This window comes from Monomorium pharaonis, chromosome 1 (genome assembly GCF_013373865.1).
Source record: "Monomorium pharaonis isolate MP-MQ-018 chromosome 1, ASM1337386v2, whole genome shotgun sequence".
Taxonomy (NCBI): domain Eukaryota; kingdom Metazoa; phylum Arthropoda; class Insecta; order Hymenoptera; family Formicidae; genus Monomorium; species Monomorium pharaonis.
In genome coordinates, this window is record NC_050467.1 from 15,630,813 (window position 1) to 15,656,118 (window position 25,306).

General features: G+C 29.7%; 3 protein-coding genes across 11 annotated transcripts in view; 1 reads left to right on the forward strand and 2 right to left on the reverse strand.

Annotated features, from left to right (window-relative positions):
• The window catches only part of LOC114255611, a 29,611-nt gene extending 13,938 nt beyond the window's left edge, over positions 1-15,673 (reverse strand). Inside the window, exons 1-3 of the mRNA XM_036295472.1 lie at positions 15,519-15,673; positions 14,536-14,728; positions 11,891-13,285 (exon numbers count right to left, since the gene is read on the reverse strand). Of these exons, the coding sequence (XP_036151365.1) occupies positions 11,898-13,031 (1,134 nt within the window). The 5' untranslated portion in view covers positions 13,032-13,285; positions 14,536-14,728; positions 15,519-15,673 and the 3' untranslated portion in view covers positions 11,891-11,897. The remainder of the gene's footprint in view (positions 1-11,890; positions 13,286-14,535; positions 14,729-15,518) is intronic.
• LOC105832566 lies at positions 784-9,283 on the forward strand. 4 transcript variants are annotated; one of them, XR_004965495.1, is made up of 7 exons: positions 784-944; positions 4,122-4,320; positions 6,798-7,051; positions 7,814-7,966; positions 8,064-8,301; positions 8,527-8,687; positions 9,072-9,283. XR_004965495.1 is itself a non-coding variant. In XM_036295466.1 (6 exons), the coding sequence occupies exon 1, from the start codon at positions 1,744-1,746 to the stop codon at positions 3,901-3,903; it is 2,160 nt and encodes a 719-aa protein (XP_036151359.1). In that variant the 5' UTR covers positions 1,336-1,743; the 3' UTR covers positions 3,904-4,320; positions 6,798-7,051; positions 7,814-7,966; positions 8,064-8,301; positions 8,527-8,687; positions 9,072-9,283. The 4 variants fall into 4 exon arrangements, 1 of the variants encoding a protein (XP_036151359.1); XR_004965496.1 differs by lacking the exon at positions 4,122-4,320; XM_036295466.1 differs by lacking the exon at positions 784-944 and having other exon boundaries at positions 1,336-4,320.
• A 1,404-nt stretch (positions 15,674-17,077) lies between the features above and the next one.
• LOC118648906 lies at positions 17,078-24,462 on the reverse strand. 6 transcript variants are annotated; one of them, XM_036295468.1, is made up of 10 exons: positions 24,280-24,462; positions 24,043-24,187; positions 21,023-21,259; positions 20,656-20,922; positions 20,460-20,591; positions 19,723-19,866; positions 19,405-19,637; positions 17,665-17,824; positions 17,285-17,384; positions 17,078-17,201 (listed from the first exon to the last, which is right to left on the reverse strand). In XM_036295468.1, exons 3-10 carry the CDS (start codon positions 21,210-21,212, stop codon positions 17,126-17,128), a joined length of 1,302 nt encoding a protein of 433 aa, XP_036151361.1. In that variant the 5' UTR covers positions 21,213-21,259; positions 24,043-24,187; positions 24,280-24,462; the 3' UTR covers positions 17,078-17,125. The 6 variants fall into 6 exon arrangements, 5 of the variants coding, with proteins under 5 accessions (XP_036151361.1, XP_036151362.1, XP_036151364.1 ...); XM_036295469.1 differs by having other exon boundaries at positions 24,043-24,195; XM_036295471.1 differs by having other exon boundaries at positions 24,293-24,461.
• Positions 24,463-25,306: the final 844 nt, after the last annotated feature.

Here is a 25,306-nt window from a genome sequence, read left to right on the forward strand (position 1 = left end):
TTAAAAAAATTATCATAAAGATAATGTTTTCAAAAATTACGGTTTGTCTACAACTGCGAACAAAAAAATGCACAAAATCTAAATTCATCATGTACTGAACAAAAACAGGATAATAGATGTACAATTAATTTTTCTTAGAATATATGATCTATATAGTTAATCATCTAATTAACTATTTGAACGCTTCAAAGTATTAATGCTAAATAGATCGCAATTTCCATAAAATTATTATGGAAAAAGATAAATTTAACAATGAAATTAATAAGTAAATAAATTAATGCTATTTATTTTTAATATGTTTTGCAAAATTTAATTGCTTTTATAAAAAATAATATAATTGTGTCAGTTTATAACATATTGGTATATGTAGACAATAACAAGTACCCATGTCGATGAGCCAAATTGGTGTAGCAGATAGAGTACAAGGTTCGTCATCCTAAGGTCCCGGGTTCAAAACCAGCGCAAGTAAGAATAAAATAAAATAATTTAAATTTAATTAATTAATAAAAATTTGTCCTAAATTTAGTATGTACTATTAATAAAAATAATTTTAAAAAAATGAAATTTTTATTTTATTTTTTTATTTCTAGTTGCACTTAAAAGATATCCGATTTAAGAAATCTTTTAGATATCTGCTTGATTTCTGCTGCCAATCTGCTGTCAGGTTATGTCACCAAATCCTGCTCGGTTTCTGCAATCAATCTGCTGGCATGCCATGCCAGCAGGCTTTGTCGACAAATCCTGAGCTTAATGCGGACACAGAATGCTATGGATCTGCAATGGGTATCTGATTGAATTTGCTGCCAATCTTCTCGCAATCTGCTAGCATTTTGCTATTAGGGAGATTATCTAAGTAAACTCGTACTCTTCTGTGCTCGTGCCTCGTGCCTCGTCCCTCGTCGCTCATCCCTCGAGTATCTCGTGAATAGTGATAAAGCCTAAAGGTATGTCTTAAATACATCATATACATATATATTAAGATAAATGCTTATGAAATAGGGGAGGGAGCTTTCTTTCTCTCTCTCTAATCTAATTTGTGTAATTTAGAAAAGTACCTTTTACTAACCTCTTCTTTTTTTTGTGGAAGACACTCCCATTTATAGGATTTATAGGATTTCGATCCTCGTAAGCAACAAGTTTTTATTATTATTACGTATAATTTTGTTTTACACACACACACACACACACACACACACACACACACACACACACACACACACACACACACACACACACACACACACACACACACACACACACACACACACACACACACACACACACAAACAAACAACTAAATTATACATAATAATATATGAATATATTTTTTTTCATTAACTTAATCTTTTTTTAGCGGAACATTGTTTTTTTAGTTTACAGAACAAGTTTTTTACTTTGGTAACAAATAAAAATATTAATTAAAATTGATTCTATTTATTTTGTTCCGCAAACTTGTAATACGTTTATGATCATTTGTAACTCTTCTTATATTAATTTGGATTGCATGTGTGATGGAAAAACTATTCAAAATAAATTATTAAATGTATATTTTAATTTAATTTTAGACTATTATTTACAGGTGCAATTATTATTCCTCTGGAATTTTATGTGCTCTATATTTTTTCTTTTGAAAAAAAATTTGTAGATGTTATAATTAAAAGCTTATTTAGGTTACATATATATTTATATATATCAAACATCTTGTTTACATTATTATTACTCTTGTTTATATTATTTACTGCAATGTCCTCACGAATAAAACATGCCAAGTGGCAAGTAATAAATCAAAGAGTAAAAAAACTTCTGGCGACAATTGAAACACATAATGAAAAGGAAAATAGTTTTCAAAAAGAAAAAAATTGTTTGGATAATAATCAAACTGTTAAAGAACCAACACCAGAATATTCTTTTGATTCTAACGTTTTAGAGCATTGCCAACAATTTGATCAATCTGATTTTTTAAATGAAAACTCTCTTGGAAATGTAAATAATATTTCTTATTGTTCAAGTAATGAATCTGACAACGAATCTTGTTCTTCAATAGAAAACCATTTAATTGAAAATGATAAAATTGAAGAAGGTTGCAGTAATAATAATGCAGAATTTTTTAGTAATAATAGTAATTATGATAATAATGTATTTAAAGATTGTAATTTATCAAACGACATTGCTGAGTGGGCTGTTAAATTTAAAATTTCTCATGTAGCTTTAAATTCTCTTATGTGCATATTAAAAAAATATGATGACACTATACCTCTCGACGCAAGAACTTTATTAAAAACACAGAAAAAGTCTTCTGTTCTTAATATGTATGATGGGAAATACTGTTATTTCGGGATTGCTAATAATTTGAGAAGAATATTTTCTAAAGTACCTGGACTAGAATCACTACAAAAAATAGACTTATTTGTAAATATTGATGGAATACCATTAGTTAATAGCTCTTCGATCCAATTTTCGCCAATACTTTGCAAAATAATTCAGTCTTCATACATATTAGAACCTTTTATTGTTGCTGTTTACTGTGGTGAAACAAAACCTTCTAATATATATGAGTATCTTAAAGATTTCATACAGGAATATAAAATTCTTAATAAAGTTGGAATAGTTATCAATACAAAATTATATTTAGTTTCAATTTCGGGTTTTATTTGTGATGCACCTGCTAGAGCTTTAATTAAAAAAATAAAAGGTCATAATGGTTATTATGGCTGTGAACGATGCATACAGAAAGGAGCACATCCTTTTCATTCGATGATATTTAATGAAATTGACAGCGAATTGAGAACAAATGAAAATTTTTTGTTACAAACGCAAATTGAACATCACAATGGTGTTTCACCTTTAGTAGAAATTGATTTTCCTATGATTACGGGATTTATATTAGACTCAATGCATTTAGTTTATCTAGGAATTATGAAAAGAATACTTGTTCAATTAGTGCAAGGAACTAATTATTATTGTAAGTTAGATGCAAGAAGAGTTAATCTTTTATCAGAAAGATTGCAGTCGTTGCGTAAGAATATTCCTGTAGATTTTGCAAGAAAACCACAATGTTTAAACAAAATTAAAAAATGGAAAGCTACAGAATTACGTTTGTTTCTCTTATATATTGGTCCTTTTGTTTTTAATGGAATTATTTCAAATAATTTTGTTGAGTACTTTCTCATTCTTCATACAGCCGTGTTTATTCTTTCACATCCCAAATTAGCAGTTCAATTATGTACTTATGCACAGTCTTTATTAATACAATTCGTTAAGGCTTTTGATGATTTTTTTGGACCAGGCTCTAAAATTTACAACATTCACAGTCTTATTCATCTTCCAGATGATGTCAGAAATTTTGGCAAACCATTAGATGAACTAAGCGCGTTTGATTTTGAAAATTTACTTGGAAAAATAAAAAGATCTCTTCGTTCTGGAAATAAACCATTACCACAATTGTCACGACGACTTTCTGAAAATTATTTCAATTGTTTTGAATATATTTGCACTAACAACAAATTGAAATTAAAACGTGAGCATAAACGTGGACCTCTTTTTGATGATACAGATATTATAAATCAATATGAAGAAATAATTTTTGATAAGTATCACTTTGTAATTCGTCGTCAATCTGATTCTGATTGTTATGCATTATTAGAAGATGGGATCATTGTAAAGATTTATAATATTGTCACCAAGAGCTTGCAACATATCAATTTAATTTGTAAACAGTTTCTAAAATATGATAACTATTTCAATTATCCTTGTGAATCTCAGAAATTACAAATATTTAGAATTGATAAATTGCAAGATTCATTTAAAATAATTAATTTGGCACAAATAAAAGCTAAATGCATTGTGTTTGAAGACAATACTTCCCATATTGCATATCCTCTTTTACATACAATCACTATGTAACCTAAATAAGCAAATATATATTTTTTAATTTTTAATTTTTTTATGTTTTTGTATATAAGTTCCTTTGATATACTATATATTTTTTACAAATAAAAAATTTAAGTAACATTTTAATACTTTTGTAACAGTATTGTTAAATATATAAGAAATGCTGAAGTGCTTTGGTTATTTTTATAAAGATACTAAAAATATAATCTGAAAATGTTTTGAACGTTTAGATGAAGAATTATTCAATAGTAGAATTTGTCAAAGAGAGCACAGTAGAAATAATTCCTTCCTCTTGGATTCTACCTAATAATAAAACTGCATTATGGCCTGAAGGCATAAACCGATCAGTTTTAAAAAAACATTTAAAGAATTTAATTAAACCCATTGGCGATTGGTCCATTGTGGAAATAAGAATTTTGGGACATGCAGGTATAGTCATTTTCTTTTTTATTATTTCTATTAAGTAACAAACTTATAATACTTCCATATATAAGTAATGCTTCAAAACAATTTTATTTAATAGTTAAGAAAAAACACATTGGATTTATATACTTATATATCAGTACATTTTCTTATGTAAGTTTAATTTTTTGTTGGAAATAATATGAAATATATCTTAAAACAAAATTATAACAATTTTTTAAAAATATTTATCAGTTAAATGGTACAGTGTGTGACGTGACAGCCGCAGGCTGCTGTCCGTCACAAGGCCCTGAGGCCCTTACGCAATAACATCTCGCGGGCCCTGCGTCCTCCCGCTCGGAAGCGGACGCAAAAGCGTATTCTTTTGTACTTTGTGTGTGTGACGTCCCACGTGCTGTCCATCTAATTACTTGTTAAGATTTTTGCGAGCGTTATACCGCGGGTGCGGCGGAGATCGGTGGCTATGAAGATCTCGTTGTAGTTGTCGGACGTCTCGTCTCAACGGAAAATCTTCCCGGAGATTGCAGAGGAATGGACAACAAGGGAGTCAACGAAAACCCTTTCTAAGCGGGGGTCCGCAGGTAATGCCGCCCTTATCTTGCCTACTGTTTGTGCCATGTAAGAATTGCGATACTGCCGCTGAATCACGCTTTCAGGACCCAGCGACGGCGCGCGATGCCGACATCCCGACGGGGCGATTGCAGACCCGATACCGCGGGAAGTCCGGCGGAAGGATCACGACAACTTAAGATGCGCCGACGCCCCGTCGAGGAGGAAATGACGCCCCGATGGCGGAGGATACGCCGGGCGAGGAGAAAAGAGTCGGACGCGCGAGAAAGCGCCAGGATTCCTGTGCCCGGGGCCCATAATCATCGACCGCCGTGCGTGGATCGATCAGCCGGCGACAGCGTGGGCACCGCGCTCTGCGCGAAAATCGATTTTCGCGAAATCAACCAATAAGGGCCAGGAACGCCGGAGGCAAGGTGGGGCGCGCCGCCGAGCGGCCCCCGCGAGATCCAGGATTCCTCACTCGTGCTGCGGAAGTAGAGTTAACTGTGTGTGCGTTCCACTATTCCGAGCCGAGTGTAAGGAAGGACGCAGGGACGAAAGACATCCCGACCCGGAGGAGGCCACGAGAGGAGAGGCAAAGTGGTGAGACGAGCGTCGCGCAATTGTAAAGCCACCGATTTCGCGGGTTGGGCGAGCCGCGGGGAAATCGCGTATTTATCGCAACATCTTTCGGCGTGTTTACTGGAATCACGAGCTCGCGGATTCAGCGGAGCATCGTCGTCTCGCCCGATCGCGCCCGTCCGCGTGATTTCGCTACGTGCTGTGTATTTCGTGATAGTTTCGCGTTGCGTGTGCGTTCCGATCCGCAGCCGAGTCAATTATCGTTTCGTCCGGTCGTCGTGTCGCGGGTTATTCCCGCGCTGTATCTTGTCGCGTCGTGGAAACATTTAGTTGTTACTTTTGTATAATTTGGTCGATCGCACCTTTATCGCGAGCCTCTTCGGGGAGTGTACTCTGATAGTTATCGACGCAATCGTCGTATACTGTCGGACTGTCGAATAACTCATAATTATTGCGCTTATTTTTCGCGAGAATCGTTAGAGCACGGGAGAACACGAGTCCGTCGCGTGCCGCGCGGGCTCGGAGTTGCGATCCGTCCCGTTCGCCCTTGGCGAGGTCATCCTGACGGGAATCGGCGTCCTTCAACGACGCCGGATTAAGCGTAAGACAAGTCGGAGAGTTCCCGCGTACGCATCATAACCCGCTCGTTCAAAATACCGTTCTCGTATAATCTGATAACCAGCGGACGCCAGCTGGTAACGCGCGCGAGCCACCACCGCTCCGCAGAGTCGTCATCTACTGTAATTCTTACGGTCAAATACAACTGTTAATTTTTCTGTTACATTGGTGTCTTGTACTTAATTCTCTCGCCTTCCCGATTCCATCCGCCCGCACCGAACCCCCCCCCCCCTCTGCCATTTGAGGGCTGAGCAGCTGGATCTCGGAGCCGCTAACGCCCCGGTCGCCTAGCGTGCGCCCGTCTTTCCCGAGATTCAAGGATAGTAGCATTTGTTGCGAGTTGGTGCACACAAAGTGGTACGCTTAACGTACCTGGCGCCCAACTTAGCGTTGCGTCGGGAAACCTCGCGAAGATAGTCGCCCCGACACCCGGGCGGCTCAGGGCCGCGACCAGGGACGGAGGCGAAGTTGGCCGTCGCTCGCGAGCGGCGGTTACAAGTGTTACCCCATAATTTTGATTAATTTTGCATTTATGTACACACACACACAATTTAGACGTAAAATAATGTAAGATAGTAAAAAATAGACATAAAATAAAACAAAAAGATATATAAAATAAAGCCAAAATAAAAAATATATATGATATTATTTTATATTTACTTTTATATTTATATATTGAAAATAGGATACGTATGCATTGTGACATAAATTAATTAAAAACGATTTTCCTTTAGACACTCTCGTTAACGCTGAAAAAAAGCGCAAAAAGCCGAAGATACGTCTTACTTAAGTAGTGATTCCGATCCGGAAACATTTCTTCCATCAAAACGAGCAAAGAAAAAACCTTCTAGATTTGAGGATATTTCTTCTGACGAAGAAGACACACAAGAGCCAATCACGCAATTAAAAGGACGATATCAAAATAAAACTATTAACTCAGAACATTCGTTTAAACGTCCCGTCGTTCCAGCTTTTCCTGATTTTCAAGGTAAGATATGCACCAAATTGTCTTCCATCAAATGATATTTTTTAAATAATAGTTTTTATAATAAAATGTTTCATATTTTTAATAATTAATGTTTTCGCAATATGCCAATAAAACAACGTTTGAAGAAGTAAAAAATCAGTCTACGTATACAGTTGAAGAGTAAATGCTATTAATTTATACCTCTTACTTTGATTATGTTATGCAGATTTTTATGATCTGATAATTTTATAGTTTGAAAAAAAATATGTAAAATATGCGAAATGATTTAATATGTTAATAATGTCTAACATAATAATAATAATAATATTATTATTATTATTATAACTATGTATTAAACTGTGCAATTTGCAAAAAGAAGTTGTGCAAATTTATTCTCTTGGCCAAAAAATTTTTAGCAGACTTTGTATTGAAAAAAGCCATAAATACATAAATTATCTTTCTTTAATTCTCTCTAGGTAGATTATATTTTTATTATATTTATACAATGTTTACGAAAAATAAGATGTCTCTTTAAAAAACTAAGCTAACATATATTGGTTCGTTTCTCTTATCTTAAACGTATATTATATAATTATTAATTAATTAAATTATATAATTATATAATATACGTTTTGTAACAATAATTTAATATATTTGTTAAATAAAATTACATATTTTAATTATTTTTTATTTTTTAAATATTACCTAAAACATTATTTAATATATTTTTATTCAAAGCTGTTTTTGAGAAATTTCTAAAATTAAAAAATTGTTTAATTACAGATTCTACCGTAATAGAAAAAGTTAGACAAGGAAATATACAAACAGATTGTCAGAATAAAGAAAGTTTTGTACATAACAATAAAAGAGCAGAAAATATTGTAAGAACTAAAGAAACAGTTACAGGGTCACAATTTCTGAAATACATTAAAGAAGGTAAAATTTTTGCTGTTTATTTTTATGTAACAAGCATATTTTTTATACAATTATTTTGTTAGTATAAACACTATACCTTCTATATTTTTTTCTACAGGAATTTTAAGTAAGATTTTTACATTGATTGAAGAAATAAAATATGATATGAACACGTTCAAAACAAATCAGCAAGAAATTAAAGCAGGAATCGATGCTTTATTAACAGCAAATGACAAAATAAACATAAATAAGTTCAGTCGGCTACTTCCAGTTACTTCTATAGAATCATTCAACGAAATTGACAACTCTGTGACAAACTCTGAAGAGGACTTTTTATCTCTTTTAAGAATAACAAAGTAAAATAATATAATAATTTATACTGATTAATATTATAAAATTATTTAATACGTGTATTGTACATAAGCATAAAATAAAATAAGTATGTAAATTTAGATTATTAAATTTCTTTAATATTTAATAATTATTTTGTTGAATAGTAAATGATAGACATACTGTAATTATAAAATTACAGGTAATTTATTAAAAAATAAATATATAATAACTAATATTTTTATTTTTAGATAAAATATCTTAATCTCGCGTCTGGTGAAACAGTAAATAAACTCATACCATCAATAATGAAAATGATCATGAAAAAAAGCCGTGTCCATACAATTTAGTGGTTGTGGTAAACAAAAGAAACGTGATTTTTCTGCAACGAAAATTGCTGCTGCAGTACTTGGTAAGTTTTTTTTTATTGTAATAATATTTAGTTTTTTTTTATTATAATGATTATAAAAGTATAAATTTAAAATTTATAATTTTTTAATTAGAGAGAGAAGTGCATTATAATTTTAATATAAACTTTTATCCTACTTCACGTTTACATTAGAAATAATTTTTGAAGTTATAAAGAATTAATGGCTCGAAATTGCAATACAAAAACAAGTGTAACGAAAATCAATAATAAACACAATATATGCTGCCTAAACGCATATAAGTTACATACTTTTTTTTTTAATTTTTACAAATAATTTTTCATTACATTTAATGTATTTTAAAAACGAAAACTTGTGTTATGCTTTATTAATAAAATAACCTATATACATAATTTTTTTGTTTATAGAAGTGGTATCAAAAAAATTGCCTAATGCAACAAGAAAAGAGATATTTAATAAAATATCTAAATTTCTTGCTGAAAGTGGAGATAGAGAGAGAGGAAGAAGAGAACGATCTCTTGCTGTAAGCAAAGATAAGGATGGAAGAAGAAAAGAAAGATCGCTTAATGAAAGTGAAGATAGCGAAAATAGAAGAGAGAGATCGCATACTGAAGAAGAAGATAGAAGAGAAGAAAGACAAGAAAGATCATTTGATAAAAAAGATGAGGAAGAAAGTGAAAAATAAAGACTGATTAATATAAAATGATAGAGATAGTTTTTATAAATCATTTTGAGAAAAGTTTTTAAGTTTTATAAGTTTCTATAAAAAGTTTTTATAAAAAATATTTTGATATTTTTGTTATAGTATAAAAAATATAAAATTTTTAATAAAATTACAAGAAAAATTTAATATGTAATATTTTTTTATATGTTAAGAGAAAATTACACATTTATTTTACACCTGAATAAATATTATAACGCGATATTGGATCAAAATTGTAAAGTAGACATTTCTTTTATTTAATTAATATTGGTTCAATAATATTGGACTAATGTTAAGAAATAATGTTTACCCGATTTTTCTTATTAAGCATTAATTGTATCCTAATGTGGAACCAATATTATAAAGTACGTGTTTTCTGTTATTAAGCCAATGTCTTAGAAATACATTACAGAAATAATCAATGTCTAACGTAAAACTGAATAAATATTATAACGCACTATTAATACTGTGCAGTAATATTTATTCAGTTTTTACATTGATTGTTTCTGCAATGTCATATTTTCGAAACAATATTGGCTTAACAAAAAATCATGTACTGTATAACATTGGCTCTACATTAGGATGCGATTAATATTCAATAAGGAGAACGGGGTAAATATTATTTCTTAATATTGGTCCAATATTATTGAATCAATATTGGCTAAATAAAATAAAATGTCCACTCTACAATATTGGACCAATATCATTGAACCAATATTAGCCCATCATTAAACCAATATTGGTGTGATAACATTAGACCAATATTGGTCCAATATCATTGAACCAATATTGGCTAAATAAAATTAAGTGTCCACTTTACAATATTGGACCAATATCATTGAACCAATATTAACCCAATATTATTGAACCAATATTGGTGCGATATCATTAGACCAATATTGGTCCAATATCATTGAAACAATATTGGCTAAATAAAATGAAGTATCCATTTTACAATATTGGACCAATATTGAGAAATAATTTATATCCAATATATTTCCAATAATTTGCCAATATTGCGCCAACATATATTGCTACTAGGGATTAATTAACCATTTACTTGAAACTATTATCTATATTTATTAAAAACGAGGAAAAATAATAGAAGGGAATAAGTTAAATAGTAAGAAATAATAAGATAAAAAAGGAAAATTTATATTAGTCTTATTTTTAATGTCTAAAGTAAATCACTTCATTATTATGTAGTGAACAAATAAACAGCTAATTTTAACTTTCTGTGAGATAGGCCAAAATAACCGTTGAAGAAGCAACGTACAAACCTATGTTATATTATTTAATCTACATACATTTATTTTACGTATATTACACAATACTAATTATATACTTAATAAAAAGAAAATTAGGAAATATTTCTTACAAAATGTCCCGAATATTTTATGGACTGGGTGTTCTATCCATGTAGATTTTGGTTCTTCCATTTGTTTTACTGCTGTATCATACCGTTTGCTATTTGTATAATGGGGCCAAAAAGCTTTTTTTGAATGTGCGCTAAACCAATTATTTGGAATAACTTGAAGCCCATCTTCGAATTCAACAACTAAATACGATTTTTTTTCAGTCATCCTGTTACATACCAATAAGCACATTATGTTTCAATATGTAACAGTGGAAAAACTGCATATGTATTATTTCCATTAGGTAATTTTACATATTTCCTTATCACAGTTTCTAACGGCCACAATTTCAAATGTGACAATGAACTTACAGAATAAATCCCAAGCAAGGAAGAGGGACAAGAAACGTCAAATAAATTTTTTTTTCTAAAAATTCATATCCTATAATCATAGGAATGTTTCGCTTTTTACAATGCGCCACATTTTCAATACATACAATAGTACCGTCGCTTAAACCACAACAATTATTTGCGAGTGTTCCAGCTTTGAATGTGATTATACTATATTTAATAACCTTATATTGCGGATTATTGCAGTCAGATGTAAGTGGACCATCATAATGTAATGATAGACTTGGGCATGTTAAAACAGAATCTGACGAAGAATTTCGTAATGACCCCAGCAAACACAAAGTTACATGTAACGTGCCTGTTAGTTATAATTTCTCACTCAACAATGTAATTGTAATATAACACACGTGTTATATTACAATTACATTGTTGAGTGGGAAATTATAACTAACAGGCACGTTACATGTAACTTTGTGTTTGCTGGGACGATACATCTAAGTTTTTCATTCTTTCAACGCATCTCCGTACAACTTGTTGCAAAGACTTTTCAGATTTTCTAAGTAATTTCTTTAATGTTTGCATATAATTTTCAAATCTAAATGCGTTGAAGTTATCAAGTAACCAAAATTTGTTGACATCTTCTACGAGATGCATAAGACTATGAACATTGTGCGACACATTGTGAGCTCCATAAAGTTTTTCAAATCTTTTAATAAAAAATACAATTAGTTCTTGCGCATAGGTTAAATATTCATATAAATTATTGGAAGACAGAATTCTGATAATTACGTGAAATATCATGAAATGTGTATATATACTTTTTTTTTAAATAGATTTAAAAGCCAATGGTCCCGTATATAATAGTATCAATCGATATTCTGTGGCTTTCCATAATTTTACGCAGTCCATCCCTCGTGGTTTTCTAGAAAATTCTGAAGGTATTGATGGCTTCAATTGTGTCAATAACCGTGTAGAAATTTCTTTTACTGCTCTATGTGGTAAACGATAATGTAAATCTCCATTAAGCCATAAATTAATTAATTTGCGCATAATTCCCAAATATAGTAAGTGCATGGGATCTAAAGGAACATTTGTGACGGGTTGAAAATGTGGTATTCTTAACAAACTGCATGTCACATCTGGATCATGATAATTATCATCAACTTTCTGCAGAAAATTTTCATCTGTTCTAAGTGGTGCATCCGTTTGTGGAAAGTATATCCGGTTTTTTATGTATTCTCCTTCAGTAATGCACTTAGTACAACTAGAGTACCCTGAATGTCCCTTTACATGCAAAACAAATGATTTGGCTGGCGCATCACATATCAGTGCCTCAATTCTACATTGTATATGACGATTATTGATGTAAATACCATTCTCACATATTTCTGTTGCTTCATCGACAAAATCTTGTAAAAAATTATTTACGTCTGCTGGTTTTTTATTTCCATGGTAAAGTCCGATCATAAATACATTATTATAGGGAATAATTGAGCCTAATATAGGCCAAAATTGCTGTTGTGACGACTTTGATAATGGTAGTCCATCAACGTTTATACATATTCTGACACAATCAATGTCTGTTTGTAATGTCAATGCATCTGATAAACAATTTAGTAATCCAAAATGGTGGTATATTCCTGGTTCTACTACACGTATCGTTTGCGTTCTTGGGGTTTTTAATAATGATCGTGGATCTACACATAATGTCGAAAAACAAGAATGTTGTCTTAATTTTTCGAGTAGTGCTTTTAGAGCATTATGTGGAATTTGATATTTCGTAGCCCAGACAGCAAAACCCTTTTCGAAATCGCTGTTTACTAAGTGTGTATTTTCAGATTCAGATGTCACATGAGTTTCCGATTCATCGCAAGGAATTGTGGCAATACATTGTAGAGAATTTAAATTGTGCTTGTTTTGATATTTGTTTGAACTAAAATTTTCATAATTTATTAACATATCGTTCCTCTGGTCCTATTCATTATTATTTTCAATTACTCTTGCATCACCTTCAATATTTGTCATGTCAAATTTAACTTCTGAAATATTATCAATATTGTTTGTACGTTGATCATTAATATTTTTATGTGATGGTATGACAGTCATATTTAACACAGATTTACAAATAAGTTCTGATTCATCTTTAATCAATCTGTTTAACTGTCGTTTTGATACATCTGAGATGTCTTTCCTTGGACGCTTTCGATCCATTTCTATTGTATTAAAATAAGTACATATTTTATATTTAAATATTATATTGTTATTATTATTATTATATTATTATATTTTAGTGATATGCGGGTACCGGCACACTATTATATTTATATATTTTATATTTATATATTATTATATTGTTATGGCAATGATAAAATAATTACAAATAAAATAATACTTAAAATAGTATTAATTTTAAATTATAAAAATTTACATGTTAAAATTATGAACGAAAATATAAAGCAAATACGGATGTGTCCTAGATGGATGTAATTACCCAGACAGCACATAATATTTTAAAAATATTTTTTTAATATTTTTTAGAAAGATTAAAATATTTGTAAAAAATATTTTTAATATGTTTCTATGTCCTCAAGATCATGTCTACAATATATTAAAAAAAATATTTCTAAAAGATTTTACAAATATTATTAAATATATTTGTATGTAATTTTTAAAAAAATATTTTGAAAAATATTGATATAAACTTTTGTAATTGTGAGAAAAAATATAATTTATAATAGATTTATAATATTTGAAAAATATTTTTAAAAAGATTATAAAACCAATAATAAATATAAAATAATTTTTTTAATAATTTGAGTCAAGATTATAAAATCAATATGATAAATATAATATAAGTTTGAATTAAAAATATTAAAAATATTTTAGTAATACAGACAATATTTTAATAAATATTTCAAAAATATATTTAAAATATTTGCTAAAATATTATCTGGGTGGCAAAGAAAAACGTTACAAAAAATATTTTTTAAAAGTTCTTAAAATATTCTTTAAAATGTCACCACAAAAGAATTATAAATTATTTTAAAATATGCTTAAAATATTTTTTAAATGTTTCTTAAAATATTTTTATAAAAATATTTAGAAATACTTTTTCAAAATATTTTGTGCTGTCTGGATATTCTTGGGCCTGAGCATTCCAGTAGATAATAATTAAATATATATCTTGATCAATTATAAAACGTAAACACATTACATTATATACAGAATACTCAATTTGTGCACTGTTTAGTTTTACAATAATTATTAATGAAACAATTATAATATGTATTAAAGTCCTATATATAAAGAAAAGCGCAATCAATGAAACAATTGGCCTTTGCTATTTTCTCTACGCACTTGGAGTGAAAGAGAATACTTATAAGCGAAGGCCAATTGTTTCACTGACTGCGCTTTTCTTTATTTATATAGAACTCTAGTATTGAAGTAATATTTTAAAGCTTACCTGACAATATATTGAACAATATATTGAATATTAAGTCGTTACTAAAAAAATAGGAAGTTTGAAACTGGCAGTTATATGAAATGGCACAAGAATTGGAATACGCCAATCGAAATGAGTCCAAGTGGCTGAATGGACTGAACTCGTGTATCCTCACTTCTCGTATCCTCACACTCGTATCCTAATTTCTCTTGATCTAACAAAGAAAATAATAATTATAGAGACAATGCATCTGCTCACGCATAATAATTAATTATAGCTACTATCTTGACTAAAATAATAAGAATTATAATTACCTTATATTGCTATTTTTGTACACAGGCTGCGGTCCACTTGACGCTACAAATGCTTTGAAGCATTTAATTGACCAATCGAAACAAAGATTTTTACGAATTGATCAATCAAAGAATGCTTCGAAAACGTTTGTAGCGTCAAGTGGACCGTAGCCACAGATTGCAGATTGAGTGTATACATGCCACAACCATCATACAGTGCAGTCTATATATAGTCTGCACTGTATGATGGTTGTGGCATGTACTGTCTCGAAGTTATGAAGTGGCTTTGCACATTAGGAACGGAAACACTGATATCGGAATAAATCTAAGCTGAATGGTCTAAATAACTGGTATTCTAACGTCACACACATGGAATCTAAGAAAATAACGATTAAGACCCGGTTGTATCAACGTCCCATAACTTCAACCTTAGCTTAATTCACTTCGTCTCTTTCTAAGGAGACAATTAGAAAGAAACGGAGTTAAGTTAAGCTAATTAGTGTAAGATATGTGTCTGAGCCGCGAAGCAATGCCGGAAAAGGACGTAGGAACTGTAACGTGATTAATGTGTGTCGTTGTTGCGCGTACCATCGAAATGCATTTCGATGATACGCGACGAGACGGAACGCCACACGAGTTAACGACGAAACACTACACGACAGCACGCAACTTAAATTATACTACGGAACTGTGCGGAACGCGACTTATTACCTGTTATTACCACAACGCCAGATTTAGCTGCTTCGGACGTTCGGACTGCCGGTGACCCCCACGTAATACAACGTACGTAATGATAGGTATGGATACGAGAGGTGCATAATAGCGCTACAACTTGACCAATGGGAACGCGCGTATCACTCGCGGCACTGCATCGCGCAGATGCCTGCGCTCTCACGCGAGTAAAAGACCAATTCTGGACGAAGTAGCCGCTGCGCACGCTATGTACATGACCTATTACGGCCATGTCTCCTATTAAATTAAGATTCTTTGAACGAGGTGAAAATGATAAAAGTGAACAGATTTATTAGATTTCAACAAATTAAATAGTAGATACTCTAGTAAATTTCCTCACTTTTGTAATTTTCACCTCGTTTAAAGAACATATAATAATTAGCTTATACAATTTTATGAAGCGCGTTTAATTAATTATTGCTTAAACATAATTAAAGCTTAAGCATTAATTTATCGGATATTTTTGGAATGTATTAATTAAATATATAATTAATACATTTTAATACATTCCAAAAATATCCGATAAATAAACGTAATATTACTGATAATTTTAGTATATCCTGAGAATATCCACTAAATAGACTCAATATTATTGATGAATGTCTTATATTCTGAGAATATTGGAAAAATAATATACTACAAGATATATTATATGGTTATTATTAGTATATCTTGGATATCTACAGTATATTCAGTGTCAATTCAGTATATACGAATGATATCATGTGCTGTGTGGGATATATTATAACCAGCATGTTTAGAAAAAATTCTGTAAATGAAAAAATAGAGAACAAGTACTCGATACAAATTGTAGCTTGTAAAATTTGATAAAGGACTTTCTTATAAAATAAACCTATTATAATAAACACAAAAAATTTTTATGCCAACATTTACACTAAAATCGAATTTGAATGTCACTTCAGTATGTCTATTATAAACAATATATCCCACACAGCAATGTAATATTTCAGCAATATTGCAACAATATTACAATATTGCAATAATATTATGTAGTAATATAGCAGTCATATTACAGAAATATTGCTGCAATATTAAATGTCCGCGAAAATTCATCGCCAAAATATTATTGCAATATTGCAGTAATATTACAGAAATATTACGATATACTATGGAAATATTATAATAATATTATTGCAATCTGTTTGTAAAATTTCAGTAATATTTCTGCAGTATTATAATATTGTTGTAATATTGCTATAAGGGTGAATTTTAGTGGACGTTTCGGCTTTTTATCATGAGAAATAAATTACCAATTGCAACCTTATATATGTATGTGCATATGCCGTGCATGTGTGTATTAAGGTTGCAGTCAGTAATCCAATTTCCATGGTAAAAGGCCGAGACATCCATTAAAATTCACCCTAGGTATAATTACGAAATAATTTTATTACATTATTACTATTTATTTATTTTTTTATTTTTATTAATATAATATAGAAAATCAGAAACTTATGTCTATAGTTTAAAATATACGTACATGAATATATATATATATATATATAACGTGTATGCCTATAATGTATATAAAAAAATATAGAAAAATATAAATGTATATATATATTATTTTACGGAGAATCTAATTCCTCTTCATCTTGGTTAACATTTTCTTTATTTTTATTAGCTTCTACTTCTTTCTTTATTCTGTAATACAAAATTCAATTATTAATATATAAAATTGTAATATCAAAAAAATTGAGGCATATGTATATTGTGCATATATTAACCTTTCTCTCAAAACTCGTGTTGGAGCATTTGCTAACCAATTGCCTATTTTTTTTTCCACATCGTGTTCTTTAATGTCTTGGTAAGAATGTGAAACTGCCTCTAAAAAGTTAAAATTCTATATCAATTTTTTTGACAATACTACTTTAACATATATATTTTTTATATATATATAAATCTCGTTATTTTACATTTTACTTTACTATGTACATTTTTAAAATACATATATTAAATGTTAAAAGTTAATAACACATATTATATTAAACAATACATTTTTTACTTTGTACTTTTAAAAATAGATTTACATGTTAAAAATGTTATTACTTTAAATAACAAATACAGTTGTTTCCCTAAACAAGCGATAATCTACAATTATACTTGCCAATAATACATTTGGTGATTTTTAATTCGGATAAAGGCTTCTTTTTCTGTTTTCCATAATAACTATATTGTGCAGCAAAACTGTTTGTGAATACCTTCGCTAAAATATTGGTTGCAAGTTCATATGCACTTCGCCCTCCTCTTTTGGTTAACAATCTCATCTGTAAACATAATTTCAAGTTATAACTACTAATAATTAACTATTTTAAGATGCTGAATTAACTAATACTTCTTAGCATTATTGTCAATTCAACATATTAATGTAATTCATCTTTCACACATTACAAAAGTCTTTTAAACAATAATATTTATGATACTACATAAATTAAAATAATTTAAAATAATTCTTTGATATATATGCATACTTTCAAAAAATGTAATAAAATAAAAAGTAACATTTCAGCAAACATCATGCACGTCAATAAAAGTAACTTGCAAAACTTGCAAAGAGTACATGTTATATATAATATATTTGTAATACAAAACACAATTTACACAAAACAGAGTATTTGTTTCTTTAAAAATATCTTATAAAATTTATGATTTATGAAACAATGATATACATACTACGTACTGTTTTAAAAACTTTAATTAAAACATTGCAAATTTTTACAGGTTTCAAAGAGGACAGATAATTGTAGAAAAAAGTTTATTTGGAATAGTAGAATGTGTATTGCCAAAGTTTACGTTAGATAAAACAATTTTATAGTATATTTTATACTTACTATAGATTTTATATTTTCCCAGATAGCCAAAGCTGCGCAAACAGATTTTGAGCAGAATCTGCTACAAAATTTTTTTATGGCAGAAAGGCAACAGATTTTGATACAAAATTGGTTCTACTACGACATTATGTTGCAAAACTTTTGCAACAGTTTCTGGTGGCATGCGTATAGAAACATAACAATCTGCTAACAGGCAATTAGCTAAGAAGATTACAGTAAAAATTAATTCTTACTACGCAGCCTCTATTCAAATTTGTATTTCTTGATCAGGCTCTCTGTCAGTAAAACATGCTGAGTTGATTGTGGATACAAATACCTATGGTTTTGATATAGGTTTTTCATTAAATTTGTTGCCAATCTGCGCGCAGTGCATAATTGCAATAATTTGCTGGATTGTTGATGTGGTATGAAAAAAACTTGTTGCTTTTCCATAAACATACAAATCTAATATATCTTTTAACATTTATACTTAATAATAAAAAGGGCTCAGGCAACGCTTGCCGCACAGCAAAACACCGCGTTAGCCAATCAACATGCATTAACTATGCTTTTTAATAGCTCTTTATAAAAATGTTATACTGACCGCAATAAATAGCCAGGGATTAATTATTGTTGCTTAGTAATTGTATTATTTGTATAAATAATAAAATTACTGACAATGAGTAATAGTAACTTATTACTGGCCAATTTATTACGGACAGCATTAACAGTGCAATTTTATTTTTAATATAAACAACTAATTAATCATCATCATTTGCCTGCCATGCGGCACATGTTTCCCAAAATCGTTAGAAATATTTGAACATTTTATATTAAGATTCCTGATTAGTATTTCATAAAGAATATTAATTAAATTGATTACAAATGGCATTCTGTGTGTTTATTATTTTGTAATTTCTTTAATAAAACAAGATTTGGCGTTTTTGTTGCTTTAGTGTTACAAAACAAAAACAAGAGAAAGCAAGAACCTTAATATATCCTTAATATAATTAAATTATACGGAAACATTAATATACCACATCCTTCTGGAACACTCTATTTTCCAATTTCTCTTCCAGTGCCTCTAGCGCATTATTGTCATTGAGCGGAAAAAAGTCATTCAAATTTGTTTCTTTAATTACAGATTCTTCTACAGACTGTACGGTAGGGTCATTGTATGTTTTCGGACGTAAGTTAATCATTACTTTTCGAATCTCTTTCATTTCTTGCAAGATAGCATTATTTTTCTTGACATTTTCTTCTTCTAAACCTGCAAGTCAAATAATTAATTACAATTTTATAAATAATAACGTACGTGTTACTTTACATTTACAATAACAAACACTATTATTTACCAATTAAATAATTAAGTTTTTCATTAATGTCGTTATTTGGTATTTTGGTAGTTATATCATGAGTATTAGTAACACGAACACTTTTTTCAAACGTTTTTACAACATCGCTTTGTCTTGGCGTGGGGATGTCATTGTTTGTATCACCTGTAGACAAATTTTGGATGTTACAAATTGGTTATATTATGTAATGAAAATGTAAGAAAATGTAGTACAAAATATAGTAAGACAAACTAATGCATACAATTTGTATTACATGTTTACACGTGCGTATAGTATGTACATATTGGTATTTATTGATACACACATTTCCAATATATACATACATTTTTAATTATATGAAATTCTTTGTATAAAACCATTATTAATTAAAAATTAGACTTTTATTGATTTCTATATCTCTGTATGATTAAAGTTGTTTTATTAATTATCTTATTATCTTTATCTTTTAGTTGTAACATGGTCATTTGAATAAAATGGGATTTTAAGACCGATCTTGAGATAATGTGGAATATAAGATCTGAATATGAATATTGAATATGTTATACCATTAACTCCAATTAGGGCCACTTTCACCAAGCTCAAGTTAACTTAATTGTTGGGTAGTCCATTGGAATTGACCAATCGTATTTGTCGTTAAGCAAAATTAACAAATACGATTAGTCAATTCCAATAGACTAACCAACGATTAAGTTAACCAGAGCTTGGTGAAAGTGGCCCTTAGAACAGAGATAACTTACCAAAATCATCATTTACACTGTTAATATCACAATAAGAAAATGAATTTCGTGGCAAAATGGAAGTCTTCAATGTAGAAGGGATTTCCTTCTTATTTTCTTTTGTACAATCTTTTGATTGTTTATATGTTTCTCCTAAACATAAAATTATTGATTATTTTGTGTTCGTGTTAATTATTACAAAATGCAATATGCTTACCATCATTTATAGTAGTTAAAAGTTTTTTGTTGGAAACATTTTGTCTAGCATTCAATGATAATAAAGTTGACGGTATTTTCGACTTATATAACGATTTATTTTTGCTTATTTTTTTAGGGTCTTGTGAATTCTCATCACTGTCTTCATTCGTAGAATCGACTGCTTTTCTTTTTCTCTCGTGTCTACTTTTTTTCAAAACTTCCTCGTTGTCGCAGTCGGATACCATTTCAGCCAAACGCGCTTTTTCTTTCGCAGTTTCCAAATTACCTTCAATAAGTACAATATTAAAAATGTGTCAATGTATTACGATGCACTGTACTCGCTTCGTAAAATATTCGTAAAAAAAAAAACCAAAAATGCTACTTACGAACTGATTTTCCAAATACTCTAATAATAGACAACGTGTCCCAGTCTTCGGTAACTTCATCAATATCAATAATTGCTTTCTCAATGGCAACATCTGAATATGGAGGCCATTTGCATGTAAGCTCTTTAGTATCAACCCATGCACTTGGCACTGCCATGATACCGTCCTCAAACTCGACAACAGTATACATTTTTTTATGTACCTATCTATGTATCTATTTGGTCGTTGTAATGTACACTACAAAATATCAATGTATTAGAAACAATTTAAACACATTTTATACACATGTAAATTATACATATACGTACATATATATATTCAAAATAAATTTAACATAAAACAATATGTAGATTATTATATAACAATTAAATTGTAATACGTAGATATTTAATTTTGTCGGAAATATATTTTATTATATATAAAGTATTATATTGTATATAATTTTGTAAGTAAAAAAAGAAGCAATGCAATATTAAAAATATTTTGTTTTATTTTTTTTCAGCATTTTAAAAATTATATTTGTAAAAAAATTGACTTTAATAAAATTTTAACTCTATTTTATCTTTCAAATACTTTTAGGCCGGTATTCATAGTCGAATCTTATTTTAAGATCGTCTCAAGCAATGTCTTAAGATGCTAATACGGCTCTGTGATTGGTTGACATCTTAAGACAGTACTTAAGATGATCTTAAATATAAGATCTGACTATGAATACCGGCCTTAAACATCACATAGAAGTAGTATATTCTTTTGATAAACACTCTAAAAAATATTTGTGTAAAATGTATTTTATTTAAAAAGAGCATATTTCATATATGCTACATAAAATATTCCATGCACATTACTGCAGTATTTAAGGATATCGGGAAGAGTTCTAAGAAAATAATCATAAAATATATAATATATTGTTATTATAAAATTGAATGGTATAAATCCATAATTATAATTATATATAAAACTATATAAAATTATATATAAATCTTTGTGTGTGTAGTGCGCGCAACATACATTATTTGTTCTTCATTATTTATTACATTTTTGTATACAAAACAGTTGTTAATTTTTAGTATGAAGAATGGGTAACACAACAAATTTATTATTTGCATCATATGGTATTTTTATAAGTTTCATTTTTACATCAGAACATAGCCATGATTTAATTTCATGTTGTCTCTTAACTATTACAATTCCAACATCTAGTGAATCTGTTGGAACTGAATATAAACTACCACAAGGAAGTAATTGCCTCCCAATAATATAAGATGTATTTTGATGTCTAATAAAATTAACCGATTCAACAAATAACCCATGTTTCAGTAAACAACAGCTATTTGCATTATTATCACAATTAATAAAAAATGTATCAGTACGCATAAATTTATATTGTTTTACATATAACATGTCACAATATGCATCTAAAGGACCATCATAATGTCGTTTTTCAAGTAAATAGGAAAATTTCATTTTTGTATTTTTAACAGGCAAGTCATATTCAATTATTCGCCGCGCAATTTGTTGTAAAGGCTTTTCTCCTTTTCTAACATATTTCATTAATATATTAATGTAATTTTCGAACCGAAAAGAACTAAAGTTATCTAACGGTCCATGTTCTCTAACATCTGCTGCAAGATGCAATAAATTATGCACATTGTGGCTAATGTATTGCTCTCCATATAATGTCTCAAACTGTTCAGTAAAATTCCGCAGCAAATCTTCTGCGTACGTGATATTTAAAGGATCTGAAGACAAACTTGGACTTGCTAAAATTGTGATTGCAACATGCAAAGTTAAAAAATGTTCATACAAGTTTTTTTGTAATATGTTTTTTAAAACCACTGGTCCTAAATACAAAAGGAAAAGACGTAATTCTGTTGCCTTCCATAATTTTATATATTTTAATGTTCTTGGTTTTCTGTTGAAATCTAATGGTATAATTTTCCTTAACTTGATTAATCTATTGGATATTTTGTTTACATCATTCGCGGAAAGTTTTACAGTAAGTGGTCCATTTAACCACAAAAATAATAATTTTCTCATGATTCCTAAACATACAAGATGCATGTAATCAAGAGGAACATTTTTAACAAAATCAAAATGTGGAATTTTCGTTAGAATAGTTTCACCTAATTGATAGTCAAAATTATAAGCATAATCTCGAAACTGTTCATTTGTTCTTAAAGTATTATGTGCACCTCCAGGAAAAGTCACTCTATTGTTTATATAATCACCTTCAACAACGCATTTTGTGCAACTGTTAAAACCAGTATGATTTTTCACTTGCAACACATATGCCTTAGCAGGAGCATCACATATTAATGCTTTTAACTTAATACTGTAATGATTATTATTGACAATAATACCATTATTAATTAACTCTGTTGCTTCATGTACAAATTTATTAAGAAATACATTACAATTTTTAGGTTTTCCTTCTCCATAAAATATACCGACTACAGCAACATTTTTTGAAACAGTATCAGAGCACAAAATTGGCCACATGCTTTTTTCTGTACTTTTTCCTAATGTTGCCCCATCAATGTTTATCAAAAGATCAATGTGTCTATTTTCTGAATAATCAGTTTCCTCACAGTTCATTAACAGACGCATAATTGAATTTTTTAATCCGTAATGCCAATATTGGCCATTGTCAATAATAGCCACTTCCGTACACGTAGGAGTTTTAAGAAGGGTTCTATAATCATTCGGGAAAGCTACATTTGTATGTTTTCTTAAAATTTTCAGAAGGGAATTAACAGTACTTCCTGGAGGTTTACATTGTTTCACCCATGTAATAATATCTGCTAAAAATCTATCGTTATGTTTCATATTGTTGCATTTATCTAATATTTCAGATTGTTCATCTTCACTTGAGAATGTATTATCCCTTGATGAAGGATATCTATATTCATCATTATACATATTTGCATCAACGCTATTATCTTCTAACGGATTAGATATAAGTTGTGTCAAATCTTGAGGGGGACAAATTATTTCTCTTTGCGCAACATTTATTTTCTCACTATCATTGCACACTTGACGAAGGCAAGGTTCTCTTTCCGATATTGTTTCATTGAAAATTCGTTGCAAATCCGAATTTGTTTTCTTTTCAACGAGACGACGGATATGTCTATCCGAATATAATCGATTTTTATTATATTCCATGATCTGAAAATCTGATTTTTATTGCAATGCCTACTATAAGTATACGACTTGAATCTAACCTACATAGAAATTTATATAATAACGTAGAGACTTACCAGAAGTACTTACATACAACTTTTTCTCCAAAAGTTCTCGATCGAAATTCTTCAACACTTTGGAAAATATTCTAGCGTTAATTTCGTTTTATTCGTACACACTGATTAACACTAATGTACACCGATCTGTACACCACCGTATATATACATTAAAGTGCTGCCACATATCATGCGCTAACATGCGCTGACATGCGCATGACGCACTGACCTATGTTAATATGTCGTATTTCGAATGCGTTCGTAAAACGATTGCGGCCGCGTCAATTACTGTATCTTTAACACCCAAATGATCCGAGAATACATGTCGAATTATAATTATTATTAAGTAGTGTGTAACATATTACATTATAATATTTCTACAATATTACAGTAATATTACAATGTCATATATCGCATTGTAGTATGCGTAAGATATTGCAGTAATATTATAATACGATATATCACAATGAAATATTGCAGTAATATTACTAAAATATTACAACGTGATATATCACAAAACAATGTTTCTGAAACATTGCATTGTGATATATCGCAATATAATATTTTAACAATATTTTTGTAATATTACATCGTGACATATCGCAATAAAATATTTTAACAATATTTCTGTAATATTACATCGTGATATATCGCAACACAATATTTTAACAATATTTTTGTAATATTACAATGTGACATATCACAATACAATATGTCAGCAATATTTCTGTAATATTACATTTCCGTTGAAATATTACTGAAATATTATAATATTACTGTGATATTACGGCAATGTTACATGCTGTGTGGGATATTAAAATATTGAATATTTATACCTAGTGACATATATATATTAACTAAATAAATATTTAAAAACTAATTAAATATACGTATGTTAAATGTGTGGCTTGGAGTCATAGGAAATCACGTTATTGGCCCTGAATTTATCGATGGAAATGTGGATGCACAGTATTATTCACAATTTCTTCTCCACCGGCTTGATGAGCTTTTGGAAGATGTTCCACTAGTTAATAGGTTAGATATGATC